General features: G+C 43.1%; 1 protein-coding gene across 3 annotated transcripts in view; it reads left to right on the forward strand.

The window, feature by feature from the left end:
• The window catches only part of OSGEPL1 (O-sialoglycoprotein endopeptidase like 1), a 158,163-nt gene that overhangs the window by 127,707 nt on the left and 4,585 nt on the right, over positions 1 to 25,871 (forward strand). For all 3 annotated transcript variants that reach the window (XM_069225906.1, XM_069225907.1, XM_069225908.1), the window contains exons 7-8: positions 9,957 to 10,087; positions 11,022 to 11,093. In XM_069225906.1, coding sequence (XP_069082007.1) covers positions 9,957 to 10,087; positions 11,022 to 11,093 — 203 coding nt within the window. The remainder of the gene's footprint in view (positions 1 to 9,956; positions 10,088 to 11,021; positions 11,094 to 25,871) is intronic.

The raw sequence follows: 25,871 nt of genomic DNA on the forward strand, positions 1-25,871 counted from the left end.
TGTCTCTGTTTCTTTTTCTGCTCCAAGATATGTTATTTCATTTTTACTCCCAAGATATTTTAACAAAGTAGTCCTTGTGGGCTTTTTCTTCAAAAACGAATTATACTGATAGTTCAGTATTCTAAATAGGTGTTCGAGGCAGAATACAGAAGGTGGTATGGACAGTACAACAATTATTTTTCATAGCCATAAATTCAAACATTCAAACCTTTTACAATAGCCATAAATTCAAGTATTCAAACCTTTCACAATAGAGTACTCTCATTTCTAATGGAACAACAGTTTGTCCCTATTTCAATAACGTCTGGGTCTCCTCAGGATAAATATGAGAAATACCTTTGTGTTCAGTGGCTCATTTCCTGCTGGTGTGTTATAATCACAAATATAGCAATAGCTTATCCCCTAAGGAAGTAGAATTTGGTGTTAAGGCATTTCACTACAGAGTTAATGTGTCAATGCTTTTGTCCATAGAAAATTGGTTGTAGCAGTGCTCATGTTGGTACTTATGCCAAGCGTAAGTCATGTTATTAGTCAAACCACTCTGGTCTTCATATGAAAGTTGTTTGTTTTATTGTCGGGCGTCTTACTTGAAGATACTCTTACCGTCACAGACCCTAGTCATTTGTACATCAGGGAAGGCAGAGTTTGTCTCACGGACAGTGTGGTTGGCTAGAATAGGGTTTGTAGTAGCGTGTAAGGTTTCTGCCACAAGGACATCAGCATGAGCAATGCTTCTAACAATCTGATATGATTTTAAGCACTAACCCCACATGATCTGTATTCTCAGTTCCCAAGGGACTGTGGTTTTCCCTTGTTTACAACTGGTGTGCCCTTTTGGCTATCAGCTTCTTGGTAGCGTACCTTCAGCTGGGGCCAGCCTACTTTCAGCTCACCAGTGCCACACCATCCGTACAGCCATACCATAAAAGCACACCTGAGGAAAACGCAAAACATTCATAATTTATTGTATGCTTTAGTATCAGTTTTTTCCAAGTGTTACAAGGTTGTCATTAATGTGTACAAACAAGTACATCTTCGCATACATGTGTTCGCTTCTATATACAGTTGTCATTCATTGGAGCTAATAATAGTACACTCTGCAGAGCACGTCAGTATCAACAGGCAGCACAAGTATCATGTCAGTTCACTGTGGTAGTGACAGTATTTCGATGCAGGAGTGTAGTAAACAGTTAAACACATGGTTAACTTTTAACAGATCTAGTTTACAGTAAGCTAATTGATAGTCGCTGTGGGCCTCATTACGCTCTATTCATGCTGTATTCTTGGCCCGACCAGGGCTGTCAGGGGTATCATGTGGGGTCACTGCTGGGATGTACGGGAGTGGGACTTTGTTCCACTGTAACAAATGACTTGGCATGTCCTGTGGGGGTAAGGAGGTGGTGAGGGATGGACAGCATGTTCCTCTGGTTTTAGAAATGTCAGTACCTCCATCCATTGGTCCGCTAGGGGCACTCTACGAAGGGCCTTGGCCTCCTCCATCTTAAGGGCTGGTCCTCCAACTGCTGCACTATTTGTCACCTCTGTGTTCCACCGGTTATGACTCTGGCTTTCCGGGATCTTCCAGTGCTATGTCCTTAAGGGCAACGCTGAGGGGTGAGGTCCACAAGCTTATGCCCAGCTTTCCTCTCCCTTTGCCTGATGGAGATACCCACCAGGCAGATCTCAGTGGTTTATGTCTTGCCTGTACAGGGTCCTTTCCTGGTCCACCACCACTCCCTACCAAACATTGGTGATCACCAGGTGCACAAAATCCGCATCAGTTAGGGAGTATCTGGGACAGCAGTAGGATTGAGTTTTTATGATTCCTTTTAGCCCATGCGGTTTGAAGTCTGTCATATGTAAATGATGAAACTGTGAGTATTTGAATCTTGTGTTTCCCGATACCTTATATTAGTGCTCTAATGTTTGTGCCCACTCTGTCCATAAGGGGTCTGCCCAGAAGTACCTCCCATCTGGCACAGGCACTCGGCAGGCCATCTGAATTCTCTAGGATCATTGTCTGGGTTAGACATGTGATCAGTAGTTGTCTGTACCCAATTATAAGCAACGTTTGCAGCGTATGTTTAATTTTTGACTCTGGGCTACCTCTTCCATTATGCTCCGTAGTGTCTGCTTGGTAGCCCCTTTTGTCAGAAACTGTGTTCCATCCTAATGTAATGACTCTACGAAGCAGTCATAGAGTGGGCTGCTCTTGACTGGATCATATCCTACCTTAAAAACAGAACTAATGTCATCCATACTCCCCCTTTGTCCCTCAAGGCTCAATCATCTCACCCTGCTTTTCAACATCTATGCAAAGTTATTACTGGCAATGATCAATGAATTTCAGCTCACATGCTACAACTACGCAGATGACACACAAATATTCCTTAAACGGGAATGCCCAAAAGACGTTGGAAACTCACAAATCTTTAGATACTCAGATCCGCTGATCAGTGGATGACATGGAACCATCTCAAACTGAATGCTTCCAAAACTGAAATAATCACGTGTGGAGATTGGAAAAATTATAACCCACTCTGCGCCTGGCCTGATGAGCTGGCACCACCTCCTAAAGTTGCTAAGGAAGTAAGAAACTTTGGAATTACCATGGACTCCAAGTTAACAATGAACGCCCAAGTGGACAAATTAGCAAGATCAGTCTTCATCTCCATAAAGACTATGCAACACATCTTCCCCCACCTGGGATTTTTCACAAAAGGTCTAGGCTACTATCTCTCTTGTACTGTCTGAACTGGATTACGCCAGTGGCCGCTAACATTAAACTTTACTGTCTACTCTGAAAAGACTACCATGGATTCAGAACTCCGCTGCCAGGCTACTCCTCAATGTAAAGTCGCAAGCCCACATCTCCCCTACCTTGAGGGTCCCACATTGGTTACCAGTTGCCAGAAGATCCACCTTCAAGCTGCTACATATCACCCACAAAGAAATACATGGAACAAGACCACTTTTCATCAGGAATAAAATCACCAAATACATTCAGAAAATGAGCCTCTGCTCAAGATTCACACCTAGGGCCAGATGTAGCAAAGTTTTTTACCCATTCTGTGTCTATGGGAAAAAGTGTTCGTACATATGGCCACTAGTCTCACATCCCCACCATACTAGAATAACACAATAGGTGGTACATCTTTCTCTGTTTAATCGGCCAAACTATGGAATTCATCACCCCCCAAATATAAGATCCATGGATAACTATCTTATCTTCAGAAGACTACTCAAGAGTTGGCTCTTTCCTACATAACCACCATTTTCAACCCACAATGAAGTGCATATTCCTGTGTATGTAAACATTTATAGTTTGATTATATGTAGATATCTAGATATGTGTATTTCTTTGTACAAATATGTATAATAACTGTGTTTTGTTTCTTTAAATATATACATACTCTTTAGGTCTGTTTAACAAATGTATAAATTACTTATTGTTAAATGTGTGTGTGCAAATATATATATATATACATTTTAAAAAACAAAGGTTACGGGCACATTATAATTAGGCTCACATTTTAAATGTACAAAACTATAGAAATTCACTTGTTATAGTTATTTCAAGTTACTGTAACTCGTGCCCTAATGTAACCATAACTGGCGCCCCCGCCATGCACAGTTTTTTCGTCAAAAATGTTACTGCATATATTACATTGATTTTATCAATGATGTTATCAAATATGTCACGAGTGCCGTAATTTGTGGGGGCAATTAGCAGTGCATGGGGGGGCGCGAGTTATAGTTACCTTAGGGCACAAGTTATAGTTACTTGAGGTAGCTCTAACTGGAACAGGTGAATTTCTATGGTTTTGCATGTTTAAAATGTTACGTCCCTGTAACCTTTGTTTTTTAAGTGAATTTCCATGGTTTCTTTAATAATATTTCCTAATTATAATGTGCCTGTGGCCACCCCTTATCACCACCCAACCCCACGCTGTGCACGGCCTTTGGTCGTGCGCAGTGGGAGTTTCTGTATGGAACCCCTCTCCTGGACAGTTTCAGCCCCAGTGATCCTATTCTCTGGGGTCCACTACAATTCCATGGGAGGGGCGCGGGCCTCCTCTACCCGGGCCGATCTCGCCCCAGAGATGCCATCTACCAGCCTTCTTAGTTTTTTTGGGTGGGGAGGGGAGTCATGCAGCCCTCTTCCCTAGCCGATCTCCGCTCTCGGGACACCATCCACTGGGGCCCAGCCTGAACTTTTTTCTTTTTTTTGGGTGGGAGGGGGGCCTATGCGCCGCACCCTTCACCTGATTTCAGCCCTGGGAACACATCTTCTGGGGCCCAGCCTTCATATATTATTTGTCTTTGGGAAGGGGGGTCATGCATCCCCCCTCCCTGGGCCGATTTTACCGCCGGGGACCGCATCACTCGGCCCGGCTTGAGCATTTTATTTTTTAGGGGAATGCACCCTCTCTCCCCCCACCCACCAGGTCTATCTCGTCCCGAGGACCCCATCCCCCGGTGCCCAGCCATGTCATCTGGGTGCCCTAGTTCTTTTTTTGTGAAAGTTTCTTGAGGTTTCTTCCTCTTGGTGTGTTGAGATCTTGTCACGTAAGAAGGGTTTTGAGCCCTGCAGATCCTGTCATCGGGTGATGTCGGTTATGGATCTGCACCTCATCTGCTTATGGTGTCTGGAGTGTGACCACCACCCGAAATCGTACTCCGAATGTCGGACCATGCATCTGAAGGCTTTGATGGAGTGGTCCCTAAAGTTGATGGTGGCCCTGCACACGACTCTGTGCAGGTCTATGTCCCAGTCGCATGGAAGATCCCAGGACCGGTTGTGGAGTCCCAAGTCATCATCATCTCACTCCAAGTCCTCGGGGAGATCGGTTAACACAAGGCACAATAGGAAAAAGAAGAAGTCGAAGGGGTCTTCGATTTCTCCTCATCTGTCAGCCGACACGACAAGGGAACACTGTTATTCTAGACCTCATTCTTCGAAACCAGAGCCTGGGCCGACTCTGTTTCTCCCCGAGTTGGCAGGAGACGGAACGGCCCCTTTCCAATTAAAATAATTTTATGAGGCCATGTGTCTCATTTTGGGGCTGTCTGATCCTGCTAGCGCACCCTCAGGCCCGCGGGATTGGAGGGGGCCCCATCGGGTTCCACTCTGGCGGCTTCGGCATTTGTGCCGATGGGCACCCAGGTATCTAGTCCTGGATCCGGACCAGAGCCTGTCATACCACCTCGACCTTCTGACGGCTCTGATGCAGGTGCCCTCCGGTGACTCCATCCCCATTGTCATCCCTGACTCTGACATAGAGCCGGATGAACATCGCTGATTTCAACACCGGCAGGAGCTTTCCGTCCTAGATGGGATACTGAGCCCTATTCTGTTGGGCTCAGCCTGGGGGAAGAGGAAATTGACTGGGTTGAGGACTTGGGTGAAGCCAATGGACTAAACACATCTCGTGATACTGGTATGCTTTGCCCTCTTACCGTGGCTACGGAAAAGGGAGCCTCTTATGCATTGGTGGTGTGGAGGGCGGCTGAGTTCCTGGACATTCAGCTACTCTTGACCGAGATTCTGCAACTGGGAGCTTCGGCCTCCAAACTCCTGCTCCCATTCAATAACGCCGTCAAGGATGTAGTTCTGGGTACCTGGTCCATACCCAGCACAGGGGCTTCTGCGAATAGGACGATTACCCGCTGCCATTGCCCCGCACCTGGGGGTGCAAGTTACCTGACTCATCACCCCACCGCTGAGAGCTTGAAGGTCCAAGCCTGTGCTTACCATGGCGTGTTCCATACCGCTCCCCTGGATAGGGGGATAGGGCATCCAAGAGGCCGGAATCATTTGGGAATAAGATGCTTTCTTCTGCCAACCTGGCATTGCGACCTGTGAACACTGCATGACTTTTGGGCTGTTATTTCCACACTCTGTGGGACACGATTGCTGAAGTGCTGCTACAGATTCCAGAGAAGGCCCAGGCTGTACTCTCTCAGGCTTTTGCCAAAGGGAGAGACGCAGCAAAGCTCACAATCCATTGCGAACTGGACACAACCATATCACTAGGCAGAGTGGTTTAAGCAACGGTGACCCTGAAGCGCCATGCCTGGCTGAGAAGGTCTGGCTTTTAGGGGATGTAGAAGCTTCCCTTATGGACATGCCCATCGTTGGCACCCGTCTCTTCGAAGACAAGGCAGATTTGGCACTCGAGCACTTCAAAGATTCTCAGAATACCACCAAGTCCTTGGGCCTCGTGGCTGTCCCTCATTCCCCCCAATCTGCCTTTCGCCTATCTGCCTATCATGGCTACGGAAAGGGCTTCCAACCATGCCAGTTCCTGTCCAGCCATAGTGCTGTGCATGGCCAAGGGACCCACCAACCTCATGAGTCTGGTGGCCAGCAGACTGGTCTGTCCGCCTCCTGCAGCAGCCCCTAAACTCTCCTAGTCTGTCTCTCTACCACCTTGGACACCCAGTTAGTGAAAGGATTCGCCATCACCTAACCCACTGGCAATCCATTCTTTCTGATATGTGGGTTTCGCAGATCGTCCAAAGGGGCTACTCCCTCCCCTTCAAGACTACCTCTCCATTCATGCCACCATCTTATGACTGGATGATGGACGATGATCTGTCCTTTCTTCCTGAGGAACTTGCAGCTCTCTTGGCCAAGGGAGCCATAGAGAGGGTTCCAGTGCCAGAAGTAGGCTGTGGTTGCTAGTCCCACTACTTTCTTGTTTCCATTAAGGTCTTTGCTCTATTCTAGACATACGAGGCCTCAATCTCTTCCTCGAGAAGGAGAAGTACAAAATGCTCTCCTTGGGTCATGTTTTGTCTGCCCTGGACCCAGGAGACTGGATGGTAGCATTGGGCTTGCAAGACGCTTATTTCCACATCACTTTACTTGCGGTTCATGGTAGGGAATGAGCACTTTCAGTTTACTGTGCTCCCCTTTGGCCTTACCAGCACCCTTCAGGAGTACACCAAGGTTAGGGCACTGGTTGCAGCTCATCTGTGGAGATCAGGGGTCTAATTTTTCCCCTATCTTGATGACTGGCTGTTGAATGCGGGCTTGCCCCAGGCTGTCGACTCCCACCTCCAGACTACGGTGGACCTCCTGCATTTGCTGGGGTTCACTATAGATGTGCTGAAGTCACACCTGACATCTTCTGACACTCCCTTTCATCTGAGCTGTTCTGGACACAGTGTAGGCTTATCCTCCCGAGCAGGACATTCAGGCTATGATACCGACGTTCTAGCCTCTATCCTGGATTTTGGTGAGACTGACTCTAAGGCTGCTGGGCCTCATGGCCACCTGCCTCCATGCCAGATGGCATATGCGGGCTCTGCGGTGGGACCTGAAGGAGGGACCAGTGGGCTCAGCATCAGGGTAATCTCTCTGACATGGTCCAAATCTCTGAGGTAATTGCAAAAGACCTGCAGTGGTTGTTAGGCAAGATTAGGCCAGAGGCAGATCCCTTTCCCTTCCGTACCCAGATCTGACAATAGTGACAGATGCATCACTCCTGGGATGGTGCGGCCATCTGGGAGTGGAATCTGGTCTCTGATGGAAGCGGGACTGCACATCAACTTGCTCGAGGTCCCTGCGACCCAACTGGCATTAAAAGCCTTTCCTTACTGCCATCAAGGGTAAGGTGCTGCATTTATTCACGGACAAATTCACCGCCATATGGTACTGCAACTAGCAGGGTTGGGTCGGGACCCTTTGTCAAGCAGCTCGTAGCCTCTGGACATGGCTGGAACAGCAGGACATATCCTTGTTGGCTCAACATTTGGCAGGCTCTCTGAATGTCGAAGCAGACAAACTCGAAAATGCCTAGTTGATCACGAATGGCTTCTCCATCCAGAGGTGGCACAAGGTATTTTCAGCAGTGGAGAGAGCCTTATTTAGATCTCTTCACCTCCTCTAAGAATGCACAATTTCAACAGTTTCAGTGTCGCTCAGAGACGCTTTTTGTCTCGAGTGGATCTCAGGCCTCCTGTATGACTTTCCGCCCATACCACTCCTGCTCCAAGTTCTCAAGAACATCGGGAATGACCAGACCCAAGTAATCCTTGTGGTTCAGACTGGGTCCAGACTGGGCACTGAGAATCTAGTATCCTGAGCTGCTGAGCGTGGCCAATGATCCTCTGATCAGACTGCCCCTTCGGGAGGATCTTCTGTTGCAGCAGCAGGGGAGGGTTTGTCTCCTGAACCTGTCCATTCTCCGACTTCTTGCGTGGAGACTGAGCTGCTACAGTTGACAGCTTTTGACCTTCCTTCCGAAGTCTGTAATACCATCTTGGCGTTCCTCCAGCATAGCAGTATACTCCTGATGTTGGAAAAAAATTGAGGCATGGTGCACAGACAAGTCTTTTGATCCTCTTTCTGATCCTCTTTCTGAGGTTCCACTGTTCATCCCTTCCCTTGCCCAGCAGGGCTCTGGTTTGGGCACTCTTTGGGGCTTTTTATCTGCCATTTCTGCTTTCCTGATCAACCATTCTTATTTAAGTCTCCTATTGTACACAGATTCCTCAAAGGCATGTCTCATATTTCCCCTCTCTCTTAATTTGGCACTGACATTTTGATGTGCGCTCCTTTCGAGCCTCTTCAGAACTGTCCCCTCGGGCTTTTCACTTTGAAAACAGCCTTCCTTGTGGCAATTACATCTGCCTGCAGAGTGAGTGAGCTGCAAGCCTTGTCATCTAAGCTGCCCTACCTCTCTATTTATTCTGAAAATGGGCCTCTTTTCTTCCAAAAGTAGTCACACCTTTTCATGTAGGTCAAGTTATCACCTTGCCTACTTTTTTATGCATCTCCACATCCTTCTAAAGAAGAGGAGAAACTCCACCACCTGGACCCCAAGAGCATTGGCATTAGAACCTTGATCATACAAAAGAGTTTGGGTGGATGACCAACTGTTTGTGGAGTATGTAGGTGCAAAGAAAGGTTGCACCATGCAGAAGCGAACCATCTCCAGATGGGTCATACTCTAGATTAAAATCTGCTATGCCCTGGCCAAAAAGCAACCTTCTGAGGGCTTGCAAGCTCATTCCACCAGAGCTAAAGCTTCGACCACTGCGGTAGCACGCAGAGTCCCGGTACTGGACATCTGTCAGGCAGTGATGTGGGCATCTCTGCACAGGCTTACCAGACACTACTGTCTGGAAAGTCAGGTCCGCAGGGACAGGCACTCTGCCCGTTTAGCCCTGCAGGACATTCATTTGAAATTGGTTTGCAGACCCACCTCCAGGGATGGGATTGCTTGGGCATCTATTCAAAGGTAAGGAATCTGCAGCTAGAATTCTCTATCAGATGGACAAGTTACTTACCTTCAGTAACGCCTTATCTTGTAGAGACTGTATCTAGCTGCAGTTTCTTTTACTGACCCACCCATCCTCCGCTCTGCGAACAGATTTGTATGGGCAGGGACTTCCCATTCAGGGCCCTAGTTTTGACACACCAGTGGTCAGTGTTCTTCATGGCTCCACACTTCTGCTGTGGAAAGTTGTGAAAAGAAACTGACGCTGGCGTGCTTGGGTGATGTCTATGTAGGAACCATGACGTCATTTCCCTGTACACAGGGCGACGACGACGGATGCGGAGCTGATCAATACCACCTACTAGGATGCAGGGGTACTGCACACGAAAAGTCTTCCAGATCTAGTCTAACCCCTGGGGAGAATTCAAAGGTAAGGAATTTGCAGCTAGAAGTATTCTCTACCACATAGGGCGTCACTGAAGGTAAGTAACTTTTCCGACACTGCACTGGATAGAAGAGGAGGACTTTTTATTTACCTTCAAGGGAATGCTGCAAGCATTACCGCTTTTCCTCTATTTTTGTTCCTAAAAAATGGTTCAAAATTGGGGAAAAGCCTACTGCACTTGCTATGCCATTTTACCTATGCATTTGTAACACATTTAGAAGATCTCTTAATAAGTGGAGTAAATAATAATTTTAATTGCTTTACATTTGACTCACTTCCAGGTCGTGTCAGGAGGAGTTGCAAGTAATCAATATATCCGAAAGGTCTTGCAGATTTTATCCGAGGCAACAGGACTTACACTGTGCTGCCCTCCTCCCCGACTATGCACCGACAATGGAATTATGATTGCCTGGTAAGGTTTTGGATTTACTCAAAGGAGACAGAAAAGGTATACAAAAGAGAATGTTTAAGGGATTGGGGTAAATATAAAAGTAAATGTATGGTGGAGAGAGTTACTACATTGGATGCCTTTGGACGGGCAATTGTTTGTTCTTATTGAAATGATTAAATATGGTTAAATTGACATTTCTTGTACATTTTGCTTACTATTTACCCAAATCCCGCCGACATTCAAAATGTAAACGTGTGATTTTTTTTTCCCTGCATTAGTTAAGTGAGCCAAGGAAAAGGACGCTCTCGGTGTCGTAGTTGGAATATGAGCTTACACATATAATAGTGCATATTTTTTGGGTGACCAGACGAAGGTTATTCCTCACCGTTGATGACGTGTTGTAGCCTTAGCCAAGTACTAGAAACGCGTGGTGATGTCCTTTATGTGCTCTTTGCCTATTTCTTATGCCTACCCCAGTGCATTTAGAATAGTACGAAAGAATATCAAAATGTCCCAATCTCACAGGTGTGTTTTGTAAGCCACATATCATATTGAGCCACCTGAAGCTGCCGTGGCACATGGTCATTTAAGAGCGCTGTAGTTCTCTCCAGTCAAACACCTGTTTTTAAAGTGCAATGCGGTTTCTTCTCAGCAAATAAATTTTTTTTTTTTTTTTGCTTGTTTGATATCCAGTGATCTGATTTCATGGCTTCCTTCCGTTCTCTACACTCTAACTATGCCGTGGTCGCTTAGATCTGGAAAAAAAGTGTTACTAGCAACGGAGAGACAGTGAATCACGAGTTAAACTGTGGACCACTTTCACTGTGGAAGGGGAACGGAAATACCAACTTAGTCATGGAACATAGGAAAAGAATATAGGATTCTCTGTAAACTGCCTCCTTTTCCTGGTGGATATCTGTCATTGTAATCATTTAGTATTTATTCTTTCTTTCAGGAATGGGATTGAAAGGTTACGTGAACAACTTGGTGTGTTGTACAACACTGAGGGCGTACGCTATGAGCCAAAGTAAGTATATATTCTCTTTAATAAGTAAGATCTGTGTGAGTGTATGTGTTCTTTCTGCTTCCTTTAAAGATTCTCCACTGCCTGGGAATATGCTTTCACAAAGACATGCAAGTAAAAGAAATACTGAAGGAGGTGGGTAGATTTTGTGGACTAGACATTGTGAAATATAAATCATCTCAAAATGTATTAATGTACAAGTATCATGTAGTGCGGCTTGTACCCACGTTTGCAAATCAGGGCCGTTTTGAATTTCTAAAGACACACTGTAGGTGTTTTGCAATATATGGGATGTATGCATATGTGCTTGCTGCAGGCAATGTTTGTGGTAATATCAGAGAGATCAGCATCAAAAAGCGAACCCCCAGAGATAAAACTGGATCACAAACAGCCAAAAAATCAGGCCATACGCTCTCTTGTCAGACTAGACCAACGGGCACTGTCAGTTTGCCCTATAGGCCAGTCCAATTCATGAATAAATGTCTACAGTGACAGGTATTAGTTGAAAAGTAGAGTTTTCAGGTTCTTCCTGAATCCTGAACTAAGCACATACTAGAGCTGCAGTGGTAGTCTTATTACAACATACTAATCTGTTAAATGTGGAAAATATTACAGGAAGCATAAAAGTGTTTTAAATATTTTTCAAGCACTTTGTTGCTCCAAAAGTGGGCCTTTGGTACTGAACAGTAGATGGCAAAAGTGTTGCACCCTTACCGAAGCTTATGTTGCCTACAAGGCTATAAGGATAGCCCAATTTCACGCTCTGTTGTGCACTACCATAAGGTGATAGTGTACATTCAAATGTCATTCTGTTTTTTATACTTAGGCTATCTTTACGAATGGGCTGAAACTCCTGTTATCACACATTGGAAATAGGAGGTTTGTTTTGGAAAACAAAATTCCCCAGATAAAGCAGGTCATACCTGCCAATGTTTATTGGAAGAAATACCTGTTTAAGGTTTATTTGAGTGTGACCATTTTCACATGTAATTAGGGTGTTAGAAGTTGATCTGTTACAATGGCAACAGCACATGAAATTTGCAACTGATCATTTATTGGTGCTGTGAACATTTAAGTCAACAGGCACCCTACACTAGAAGGAAAAAAAAAAAAACTTTCCATATTTCATGTTCATAAAAATATCCTCCAAAAAAGAGAAGCATGTAGCAGGTCGCATTGATCGTCACTGTTACTGTTGTTCACTATTTAGATGTATCCCTTCTCACAGATAATTGAACTGCATCTTCCACAGTTCTAGATGTAAGCCAGTGACACCAAGTTTTCCTAGATTGGAAGAGCAAAACTAGGAGCCAAAAAGGCATTTAATTGATTAGTCGTGGAACCTATGGCGTTTAATCTCTTACCAAGAAGTAAGGCATGTGGCTGCTACCTTTCAGTTAGATCTAACCTTCCACACACACATTAAGACAGTGGGCAAGAGCAACATCTTACAACCCTGAATGTATGCAAATGTTACCTCCCCCAGTATCCACCGACCAAGAAACACCCAACCCGAACAACTCCTGGTAAATGTGGCAACCAAATCTCAAGTTACAGAAACACTGGGCCCCAGTTCTGTTGTGTAAACTGAGACTTTGGCTAAGCTTTACAAGGTTAGTTTTCCCACCTACAGGTGACACAAATGAACATGGTTCTATGCACCAGTGCTTGAATGTGAAATGCAGGGTATTGTAGCCCAGCAGAACCCCTCCCAATACAAAATGTTGAAGTGGTGTCAATGCTTTTGGGTTACTAACAGTTCCTAACAAGGGATCCGGGCACGCCAAGGTGACTGGAAACTAACCTATTTCTTTAATGTCTCTCACACACACAAACTGCTCTAAAGAAAGGCATTTTAACTAAAACAAAATGCTTTACTTCAACAGTCTCAGTCTTTTATTTAGCACATCTAAAATAACCACACAAAATATCATAATAGCAGCACATGTGAATGTTGCAAATATTGAGAATAAAATGAACATTTATTACCATAGTAAAAATGGCATTTAGATCCTAGCACACTAAAACCTACTTCTATATGCTACTCTTGTTGAGTAGTATAACTTGTGTGTAGAGTTTCTTTGGGAGAATCAGTGCACTTCTTACCTGTTATAGTAAGACGTTACTGTCAAACATTGAGGAGGTGGTGTTCCCTGTGAAAGATAAACACACATTGCATCAGCTCCTCTCCTCCCGGACCTGGGCTCGATATCAGCTTCCTGTAAAAATTGTGATGCGTCAGCATCTTTCGGAGTATCTTGTGCAATAATCTGGGACAAATAACCTCTCAGAACAGGTGGTCATGTATTGCAACTTTTATATCATATCTTATCTAAGATGGGATATCCAGCACTTATTAACGCCTGGCACAGCCATTGTGCATCAAAATACTAGTCTAAGGTGCATTCTTATAAACAAATATGGTAAACATGTGACAATTTAGACTCCACTGTTCTGTTACTGTTCTTGCCTGGCTGTGAAATCGAGATAAAAAAACATTTTTTCCAGACTGATGTTGCATCAGGTGAGTTATCAATGTCATTGTCTAAGTGGCTTGATACTTTCACAGGTTCTTGGACAGATAAGAATAGAGGACACCTGTGTCACAGCAGACATGTTGATGAGTGTGCAAAAATTGGAGAAAAATGGAGTCTCAGCCTCCTCAAAATGGAAGAGGACATTTTAGTCTTTACGTCGGTTCCTTCCATAATGAAAATAGCATCTAACTATCTGATTTTCAGGAACGTCCTGAAACACCATTTGCTCGAACAAGCATGCGATGTCAATCAGAATCCCCTGACATACCACCTGAGTAAGACAGAGGACAAAGCCTGCCTGCCCATGGTGTCTCTTTTTAAGACACTGCTTTCCTTTTGGTCGTGTGCCCAACATTAGATCATTATGGCCCTCATTCTGACCTTGGCGGGCGGCGGAGGCCACCCGCCAAAGTCCCGCCGTCAGGTTACCGTTCCGCGGTCGAAAGACCGCGGCGGTAATTCTGACTTTCCCGCTGGGCTGGCGGGCGGTCGCCTTCAGGACCGCCGGGATCTGGATGGCGGTAGGGGGGGTCGGAATCCTTGGAGGATTCTATGGGGCGGCGGTACACTGGCGGGAGCCCGCCAGTGGTGCCGGTCCGACCGCGGCTTTACCGCCGCGGTCGGAATCCCCATTGGAGCACCGCCGGCCTGTCGGCGGTGCTCCCGCGGTCCTCCGCCCTGGCGGTCTTTGACCGCCAGGGTCAGAATGACCGCCTATATCTACTGCCACTCTCCTGTATCTATTAATCCAATGTTTCTTTATATGTAACAAGTACTCTTCATATAGCTGCAAAGAAACACACTGTTTTGCTTCTTCACAAACTAAGAAGAAAGACACAAATACTGAAAGGACTTTCTGGTATGCGACACTCTCTGTCCAAGAAATGCATTTATTAAGGCACTTTGCAATGTTTGAATAACAAGGTCAATTATGTACAACACAAGTGCACATCTGAAGATAGTCACAGCAGTGAAATAAAAGTGTTTTGCTTCTACTTCAGACTGAGAGGAAACACGAAAAAAAGGAATTTCAACAATGCAGAGCTCTTAGTCTGAGTAATACATTTATTAAAGCACTGTTTAAGGTTCGAATAGAGGAATCATGTAGGTCAAATGCAGCAACACGAATACACTTCCAAAAATGATCACAATAGTAGAATAATAATGATCATAAAAACAAACAATGAAAAAAACACTACTTAAATCATGGATCATATGTATAGATATACAGTGATTGTATATTCATTCACAAAGCAAAGCTAAAAATAAGAATGTAAAAGAATGCATCACCATAGGGCGAAGTAAAGACATCATCTCTTTGCCAGCTTCAAGCCGGGAACCCAGGTGACTGCTGAAAGAGAGAACTACCCACAATGGGAGTGATGGCGGCAGAGGCGTCCCTTTCCCGACTTGAGTTCGATCTAACCCCAGTCTTCCAGTTGAACCAAAACCACTCTCCCCTCGTACTGTAAGAAGAGCTGGGGCAGACTCCTTTTTCACTATTCCTACACACACTGGGATAATGACAATTTGTGCAGTTCTGTCTTCAGATTGTATTATCAAGTCAATGTCTCCACTATTCAGGCGAATGTTTTTAATTTTTACTTTGTAGTCTGCATCGATCACGCCCCCCAAGACCTGAATACCTTTGAGTGCTAACCCAGATCTGGGAGCAATCAATCCGAAATGCTCCGGGGGAATCTGTATTCCAACACCTGTTTCACAGAGTGCCTTGTCTCTCGGTTTCAGTGTTCACGCTTTTAAGGCATGTCAATCAAGACCTACAGATTTTGGTGTGGCTCTGTAAGTAGATAAGGCTTCAGGTTTTATTTCCCAGCACATGATGATATTGGTGGCCACATGGGGTTGTATCTGCAATGCGGGATTAACATTCTCATCAGGGGAGTCTCAGCATTTGTTAGTGGTCTGTTATTCAGAATCTTGAGGGCTTCATTTAAATGCTCTCTCCAGTCCTGAGGCTTGTGGATAATAAGGAATGTGATAAATTCACTCAATGTTGTGTTGTACACAATACTCTTGTACCAATTTTCCTTTGAAGTGTGACCCATTTTCACTCTGGACCTTGAGTGGTACTCCATAATATAGTATTAACAGGTCCAAAGTTTTGATGGTATTGTGCTGAGTAGCACGTTTACAGGGCACAGCAGTCAGGTAACCAGAATAGATGTCCACTACTGTGCAAGCATATTGACACCCACCACTAATTGGTGGTGGCCCAATGTAATCAGTTTGCCATATCTGTCCTGGTAACTTTCCTCTCCCCAATTGACCTTTGACAGTTTGCAGGACAGATCTCTGCTGTGTGTACTGACAAATAGGACATTGTAAAATCACAGTTTTTATCAAATCTAGAGGAATGTGCAAGTCTCTAATCTCTGCCCACTTGTAAGTGGCTTTCTCTCTGAGGTGTCCACACTTTTGGTGCGCCCATTTAGCCATTCCCACCAAGTCAGAATCCTGTGCTGCCACCTCTGCCTCTGAGATTTTGGCTTTGTCGTCTGCAAGGGAATTTGACCAGAGTTCTAGTGAATCAGTGGGACAGTGAGCATCTACATGATACACAGTAACAGTACTTTGCTCTTGCATTTCCCACATTTCTTGCCACAGCTCTTTGCCCCACACCTCCTTTGAATGTATTTGCCCTTTATGTGCATGTCATGTGGGAAGCCCAGTGGCTAACCCATTAGCAGTAGACCAGGAATCAGTATAAATGTGACATGTCCCAGGTAGCTCCTGCTTTAGAGCCTGATACACAGCGTACAACTCTGCATATTGACTACTTTTCCCTTCTCCGGTAGAAGTTTACAACCTTTTGGTGACTGGATTATATGACACTGCTTTCCAGTGTCTTTTAGCTCATACATATTTGGCTGAACCATCAGTGAACCATACATGCTTCCCATCCTCAGGGGGCAAGGATTCAAATGTCTCGCCCCATCTCACTGGTGACTCTTTTATCTGTGGTATCTCCTGCACCCTCTCCTCATCTTGCACTGGGGCTTGCAACACCTGTTCTTTTAGAGCGGCAGTGCCTGCTGGTCCCGCTCGAACCCTGTCCTGTATGTACCATTTCAAACGTATGATACTAGCTTCTTGTCCATGTCCTATGTGGTGTGTTTTAGGGGAACTCATCACCCACTGCATTATTGGAATTTCAGGTATCAAAATCACATTATGCCCTAAGGTCATTTGCTCAGTATCTACTAGAGTCCGGTAACATACAAGCAACTGTTTCTCAAAGGGAGTGTATTGCCCCCAGTCCCAGTAACCTTTTAGTCCAGTACCCGAGGGGAACCCTCGTTCTTCCCTGTTTTTGCCACGTGCTCCAATTCGCATATTGCCTTTGAACGGTTACGTGCAATTCAATGTCTCCCTCCTGTACTGGCCAGTCTAAAGCCTGTTGAACCGCCTACTTTGCCAAATCAAACGCACACTGCTGCTGTTCACCCTATTCAAACTCATGTTTCTTTCTTGTCACTTTCTACAAAGGGGCTAGAATCTAACACAAATGAGGGATATGCTGCTTCCAAAAACCAAACAGTCCAATGAATCACTGTGTCTCTTGCTTAGTGCGTGGAGTGGCAAACTCCAAAGTCTTTTGCTTTGCCTGTAGTAACTCCTCTCTATATCCCTGATTCCACTGGATCCCTGGAAACTTCAATTTTTTGAGAGGGTTCTTGTATCCTGTTTGGATTAATCATCCACACTTTACGCTGTTAGAGTTCAGCAACCTGCTCCAACTTATTCTGCACCTGTTCTTGTGTTTCTCCCTGAATCATCACATCATCAACGTAATGAGTCAACTGCTCTCCTGGAATGATGGATGCTTCATCCAGGTGTTCTGCCACCAGCTGGTGACAGATGGTGAGGCTATGTAAATACCCTTGGGGGAGCCTTAGCATTCTATTTGTCTGCCGCACCATGAGAAGCTGAATTGTTCGTGAATTTCAAGGGCCAATGGTATAGAAAAGAAAGCATTAGCAATATCAATGGTTGCATACCAGATCCCTGCATGCTTCTGTATTCCTTCACTCAAAGTGAGGGTGTCTGGGACCGCGGCTGTCAAAGGGGGCGTATGTTTATTCAGCTTGCGGTAATCAGTAGACATTCTATAGCGTACATCAGGTTTATGTACGGGCCACAAAGGATTGTCCCATTCATTGGTGCTTGGAGCTATTACGCCAGCCGCAATCATATCTTTTATAGTTTCAGTTATTTCATTATGCCCTCCTGGGATGCAATACTGCTTCAAGCGGATTACCTTGGTTTGCTGGGGCACCTTCACTGGGGGTATCTTCAAATGACCCACCCTCATGGCTGCCACTTAAATTTATCTCTTTGATCCAAACTGATAATAACCATCAACCAAATACAAAGTAATTCCTTTTAAAATGTAAAATTGACAGTATGTATTCCCGAAGGGGCACAATCAAAACAGTATATTCTCTTTTTAATGTTCTTCCTATTTTCATTTGAACCGTAGTTTACACGGTGGGGGTCTACTCTCCCCATAACCTTGTGATAGTGTACTGCTGACCTGAAAACTTTTTAGGATTTCCATAAGTTAAAGAGGCCTCTGCTCCAGTATCAACTAATGCTCAAACGTTTTGCACATTTTTGTGTTTCCAATTTATTTCTAAATCAACATGGGGTCTGGTAACTTTACAAGCCCATTCTTGTACTGGAGCTTGGCCAATTTCCTAGTCTGATTTAAACCTGTCAACTTTTGCCCAAGTTAAATCTGAAAATATGCTTCATATCGGCGAGCAGACTCCCCTCTGTCCCTCTTCTCAGAACTTAGCAAGTCGCTGTCCAACTCTTCTTCCTCTTTCCCTCGTGAAAAAACATATTTCTCCCTTTCTTTTTCTTCTTCCTGCATCTGTGGCTGGCTCTGAGTTGTATGTCTATTATCTTGCTTGTTTACCTTTCAGCTTCCTTCCTTCCGATCCAAGCCTCTTGTACGGTACATCTTCCACAAGCTTTTAGTATCTATCCCATCAATCTGCTCCTTGCTGACACCATCCTTCAGTAATGCCATAGAAATGTCTCTCCTAGATACTCTGTTGTATCTGTACGACCCTCCGATCTGGATTCTCTGTCAGGTTTATTCCAGTCCCCTAATTCACCTAATTTTTAAAGTGTACCAGTGTTTGTCATTTGGTGGCCAATCTGATTCTGTAGGATACTTATGGTTGCACCCCTCAGATGCTAGCTGCAGCAGGGTGATTTGTTGTTGACCCTGATAACTAAGCTGAGCTAAGAGTACAAAACTTAGGAGCATCTCCTATAGCTAGCATTACTCAGGAGGCTCCAGAGTCAAATAATCGCACCATCCAGGTAAGTAATGTTTCACCAGTCCGCTGCTTGAATCTGTCTATAATATCATCAACTTCTTGCTGGATGTAATCTTCTGGAGAGTGCATACACCTCATGTTAAAGTGATACATAAATAAATGAACAACTTGTCCGACTTGTATGTCATGTCAAATAATGTGAAATCTGCCTGGGACAGTTGTGTGCTCCTTATATTAAGTAGAGAACGAGGCTAGAAAGATAAATAAATGTCACAACTATAAAAGATGCTGGGGCTATAATATAACCAAGATTAATCTATCATCTGATTGGGAGGGACCGGCAAAAAGAGTACTTAGTGATGTAAATGTGGCTGAACAGAGAATATATTGTCTGAGGCCCAGTTCTCATGGTGGTTAGGTCGTTTTCTCAAATAATCCCTGAGACGAAGATGCAACAGCAGTAACACTGATGTTCATTGCAATCCTTAACATTCTGCAAGAGGCAAAGGCAACATACACCAACTATTGCAGGATAAGCCTAAAACAAATATTGCCTGTACTGAAATAATGACCTATTTTACTGTATAACTTATATAGTGGCAACGCAAGTTTCTATAATGGAAACTAAAAAAATCACAATGTACAGAACGGGTTGAGCCACTAAAGAAAGCACAATAAATATAGAATATTTATCAAATTGTTTATGGACATCTAATCTCAGGGTGATGGCTATGTCAAAAGGCTTCTTGGCAGAATGCTTGTAAGTTTCTTTTGAAATTGAAGGCTCAGAATAATCAATTCCTCTTGGGTTCCGTTTTTTAACATGAAATCTAGCACTCCCACTCATACTATTTTAATATTTATTTAAAGATATAGGAATTAATACTACAAAAATCTGAACCTGAATCCCAAAATCAACCAACGGAAAAGATAATGCACAAGTCGATTCCTTAAGAAAGCTCAGAGCTTGGACACAACTAGTTAAACTGTCTAAGGTATTTGCAAAATAAATGTGTTGGTGCTAGAGAAACCTGAGCAGGTTAAAAGTTTTTATTTATTTTTATAAAACATGTACATTAGAGACTGGTGTTTGTTGAGACATGGAAAGCTTGATGATAATATAAAATGCTAGAAAATTAGTTCAGAGAGGTTTTTTGCGGTATTATTAAGGACTATAGACTTTTGTTTTGTCCAACTTTATCCATCCCAGCTTGACATTGCTACAATGAACTGTGCAGTTCACTGCACTCCAGCACGTTTTTGGGAACATGGAAAGAGAGCAGAAGATCCATTGCCTGAAATGGGCATATTGACAGTATATTTGAAGAGTAGTAACATACGTGTAGTTAAAGATTGAATGATAATAATGTAAGCATTTGGCCACCAAAGTTTAATGGCTAACAGTAGAACATGCAGCATGAGATTCTCCGATCTGAATGATCCTAAGACTAATGTAAGCTTGATGCAGGAAACTTATGTTACTTAGATTTAAACTGCACACTGACTCAGGAATGATTGTAGTCTAAAGCAGGAAAGACATGCAGAGGGGGTCTTATACTCAAGTGACGAAATGGGTAGCTAATAGTAAGTGACGACAGCGGATAACTTAAATAGAGATTGCTAAACTGCTACAATGATACATAGCAAAACGTCTATGTGTACACCTTCAGGTAAGTACAATCTTGGGGTGTACTGAAGCAGGCTTACAGCCTGCTTATAGTACTGAATCTATTCTGTTTGCTGCACGAGAAATCTGCCAGAAACAATTTAAATTCAACAACGGGAGAGAGGTGAAAAAGGAGAAGTGGAGGAAAGAATGATGAAGCAAGGGGCAAGGTAGATTGGTCAAAAAGGACAATGGGAAAGGAATGAAGAAGGGGGAAGACAGAGAGATGCCAGGAAGAACAAAATAGTGACAGAGGAGATTGGGGCAAGAAACAAACGGAGGCAAATAAATTGTTAGACATAATAAGATAAAAAAACATTAAAGTCAGACATCACTAGGAGGAGGAGTATCAGATTGTTACATTGATCCGAACTTGTCTATTTCGGAATGACAGGATGTCAGGAGCCAATCTTATTGTGGTATGTCGGAGTCTTCCATAAGTTTCAAAGGTGTGTCGGGGTAGCACAGGTCTGAATGTACGGCATTTGAGAGAGAGATGTTCTAGAGGCCCCATGAATTGTCAGAAAGTCAAATAAATAGCTTGGTATGCATAACCGCTGAGTTTTAAACGTGAGGCAACAAAGCTTAAACTGTTTCCGAGCTTCTCATGGAAGCCGCTAAAATCAGTGTGATGTGGTCAAACTCCTGTTTCTCCTTGAATAATCGTGCAGTGGAATGAAAAACAGTTTTTAGTGGTGACAGACATTAGGCTGGAAGGCTAACAAGGATGGCATTACAAGTGTTGATTATGGAAATGCTTAGCCCTCATGCAGCTCATTTCAGCTCTTTTGTTGAGAACACAGGTGCTTGACTATTTTCAGCTGGAGAAGTGGAAGTTTGCCCACTGGGAAATTGTCTTCAGGTGAGGAAATAAAGAAAGAGAACTGACAGTAAGGAAGCTTAGAGATTTAACAGTAGCAAGAAGAAGGTGACCAGCAAAGAGCAAATATCTAGTTGATGAGATCAGGGTCAATCCTTTTGTGTGATATAAGTAAACTGTCCCGTGATATTGTCTTCTTACAGTGTTCCGCAAGTTTTTTCAATGTTGACATCCTCATCGTTCTCACACTGCTTTTCCCATTCACAATTCTCTTTCAGAACTCCAATTACCGTGATATTCTCAGTCTTTTATTGTATCTAAAACCAGGTAAAGTAGATGTTAAGGCCTGGCATCCCATTATAGCTCTGCTTGTTTACTATCTCAGTCAAGGCCGCCTGTTTTGCTCTCATTATCACAATAATATGATCCGCGAACAGTGCACGTTTATGCTCCCCTGACGCTATTGCAATTCCCTTAATATTTTTGCTGAAGTATTTGTTTTGCAATATCTCTAGTGTTACGTAATAATGGGGAGAGAAAGTTGGCAATATTGCTCAGTGTAACCTGTGAGCTAGAGGATGAAGACAGCTTGTTAATCTTAAATTTTCCTTTTGTGGGAGACCTATAGTTCGATTATCTGAATTTTTGTGAATGCATATTTTTCAGTAACTATTTTACCGGAATTCCAATTACATTGATTAAATGTTTTCTTGAGATCTTCGGCATTTACCACTCTCCTGATAGTACCAAAATTCTACCTAGAGTAGATTGATTGTTTTTTGTTAATTTGTTTTTGGAGATGAGTTGTAAAATTCGTATAGATATTTTGTGTGTTTGGATTGAGAACTATTGACTTGTATCACATGTCTAAACATCCAATCTTGCATTCAAAACCACACCCTGGCTACTACATATATTTTAAATAGCTCCCCAAACATGTCTGAGTTAGGCATTTTGTAATTGGCAAAAGTCGTAACTTTTACCGTGACCTGTTCAACTGGGATTTAGATTTCAGGATTTACATTACGGTGGATGAGATATCCGTCACATTTGTGACGAAGTAACCCCTCTGCTAATATCTAAATCAGGCCCTTAGTAGTTAATTTGTGGAGATATTCCTCCTGTGGGTGTTTTTCAGTATCTCGGCTGAGTGTTTTTGTGTAAATGTTTAGGTTATTTATTTTTGTGTGAGTGGACCAAATCAGCATGGTGCAGTTTCTGATTAGTGTAGTGTGTTCTTACTTCCGTTACAGTTCACTAGTTCACTTGTTTGTTTAGTAAAGCTTTCTCTACTTCACTTTTCAGAAGAGTCTCTAATTCATCCTATACAGATAAAAATCTTTTAGAGATTAATCGCTGGTTTCCCAATATTAAGTAGTTTTGCCTCAAGTGTTAGATTTTTTTTTTGCAACAGATGCTTTAAGGTGGCAAACTAGTTCTCTGTTTGGTTACTATACTTTCCTCCTTCCACATGCAGTCCAAAAGTAATAAATACATGTATTTGATAAACATTTAGCTTGATGGCAAACTCTAGTCTTTCGTCCAGTGCCAAGTTATTTCTAAATATGTAATTTGGAATTCTCTCAAGTGTTTACCCCTCTATCTTGGTCGGGCACGCTTGATCCTGTGAAGAATCCAGAGCTCAAACTTTGGAGCATGACTAAAACAACAGGGCCTTCTCCAGTGAACATACACGTGGTGTGTGAACAATGCTACCAAAAACAACAATAGATTTAACTAATAAATGTTAATATTTAAAAACAATTTAGTTTAAAAAGACAAAAAAAATTGATATTGATAATTAATTATTTTAAGGGGTTCAGAACCTGAGTTTTGAATGTATCAAAAAATGCCAAAAACTTCCAGAAGAAAAAATGGGAAAATTAATGTTATCCTACTTATACGGTTCTAGAACCCCTTGTGGCTTTTAGGTGAAGACTCAAGTTGTAACAGTTCAGCCCCATCAAGACTTTTGCCTCCTGACTTCATCTTTGCTCTGAGCGTCTTAATGCGCCAGTGGGGTAAGGCAGAAAGCTGAAAGTGAGACTGATTCCACAGGTTAATATGTGTTGTTTCTTCTGTCCTGCTGATGCTGAAAGCCACACTGCAAAAAGCTCCAAGCAGGGACAAACCTTAAAATCATAATAGCTGAGGTTGCATTGTCCTCAGTAACGTTTTGGGGCTCTTTCCTGCTCTCGGATTTAGCTTATAAACTGTCCTGAAGGTCAGAACCTGACAGTGGGGCAAAGCTATAGTCTTCTGTTGGGTATGGCTCCACAGGCTTGGTGACTTCAGTAAGGCCCCACTTAAACTTTATTTCCTGTGACAAAAAAGCTGCGAGTCTGCCTAGGTCGCATGTTTGTAGGAGGACTTGTCCTGTTCCTCCAGAAATTATGAAGCTTCAAACTTCCAAAAGTTCTATCATTTCAGTTCTTTTGTTTCAAATGTCTCAAAATCTTCACAGATTGCTTCTTGGACATCAGCGACTTGAGAAGTCAAAAACAGTTTGTTCTTCACTTTCGGTCAGAGCCATAACCAAAAGTCTTTTCAGACATGTCAGGTATACAAATATAAAAAATGGGTGGAGCCAGACAAGTTAATGCATTTTCCTAAATGGGTTTATTGGCCCCACAGAGTGCTTATAAGTCCACAGCCTCAGCTCTGCTTCTGTCTGTTTGACCTTCTGCCTGCCCCTCTAGCCATTTCATAATGTGCATCTGGTTCTAGCTTTTTGGGATGGGAACCTATGCGATCTAAGCTTATCTCAGCAATATACGACAATCACTGTAAAAAAAAAAGAACTATCTAATAGACGCTTTAGAAATCCTTGTATTAATATATGTATTATAAATGAAAAATCAAATAATGTAAAAATTAGTTTTATCTTGGGAATTCAGCGAGCATGAATTAGAAATTGTATATAGAGACAAAGGGCACCACGTTGTCTCATAATAGCAAGATGACATCTGGTATCCTAGCAATTAATAACTTCATACTGCTTTTTTATTTTAGTTTAACAGGAAAATATATCTTTAGATGTTTGCATTGTCAAATGATAGATAAAAGGAGGCATCTTTTAGGCAAACAATACGTGATGTGCAAGTTACAGTGAATCACTATTAAAATGCCATTGAAGTTGCTGGTCCCTTTAGTGACTTCACACAATAACACACCAACAACTCCTCACTAGATGGCTTTAGTGTAATCATCCTCAAACATTCTTGTTTTTAACTCCAAAAAGATGAAATTTTTGTTGTTTTAATACATTTTCGAGGTTGTTTGAGTGCATTAAGGGCTGCTTCTTAAGAAGCATAGCGCCCAAGGACTATACCTGGGACAAGGTACTTGTCTATAATTCATTTCTTACTTAGATCAGGATACTTCATGTTATGAAAATAATTCAAATCCTCTGCGGTCGAGGAAGGGAGTCATAGTTTGTCAAACCTCTTATGGCTTTGAACATTTAATATATAAAGCCATATGTACCCATCCAGATAGAACTCTGTTATCTCCCTTTGTTGGCCCACCCCATCTTCAAAGCTAGCCATCACAACATATCCCCTCTTAACTTGACCACAAATGTATCATCTCTTTCAATTATCCGCATTACTGCAGTAAGGACACCATCACAGTGGAGACTATTAAGTGTAAAAAAAAACAACAAAAAAAACGAGGCAGCAGGCCTTTTCCATCTGTGCACTCGGGATCTAGAACAACACTGTCTTATCCATCAGGACTGGCCCAACACTGCTTCAGTTTAGGAAAGAGTTGGAGATGCGCCTTTCTAAAGATCACTACATCATGATGCTGGGCCAGTACACATCTTCTCCCATAACCTGGCTATCTTTTCAATCATATATTGACTGTATGCTTGGTTTTGACCATGTACACCTTTTGACTAGGTTTGCTCTGTGTAACTATCACATGCATACATAGTTACATACGGGTAACCTACACGCCTGGAGGGCTGTAAGGACAAAAGTCCCCAACACAGCGTACAGCTGTGCCATCTCTCCCTGAAATTCCTCCTTTATTTGTTCTTTTGTCAACAGTTTGTGGGTCCATAGTCACAAAGACTCACTCAAACTGCAGACTGGTGCTCCTCAGGGTCATCCATTTGGTGAGCCCAGGAAGTGAAGGTCCTCTGTTGGTCTCCCCACTCCATAGTCTCTAGAAAGTAGCCCTGGCTGGTAAGCACTAATTATATTTAGTGGTATCCATCAGAGTTTCCTAACAGCCTCCCCATGTAAATTGAAGGCCAAAGTCTTAGTAAAGATGGTGTGCCTTATGTCTTTATTTTTATTTTTAAATAAATGTAATGTTAGTGAATATTATGTGCAGTCAACACTTACATAAAATACTTCACAAGCATAAACATGAGTAAATTATGGGAAAAGGTTTTTGAATATTACCGGAGCACCTGTTGGTACAGCTGCCTGTAAC

Source organism: Pleurodeles waltl, chromosome 3_1 (genome assembly GCF_031143425.1).
Source record: "Pleurodeles waltl isolate 20211129_DDA chromosome 3_1, aPleWal1.hap1.20221129, whole genome shotgun sequence".
In the NCBI taxonomy this organism is placed as follows: Eukaryota; Metazoa; Chordata; class Amphibia; order Caudata; family Salamandridae; genus Pleurodeles; species Pleurodeles waltl.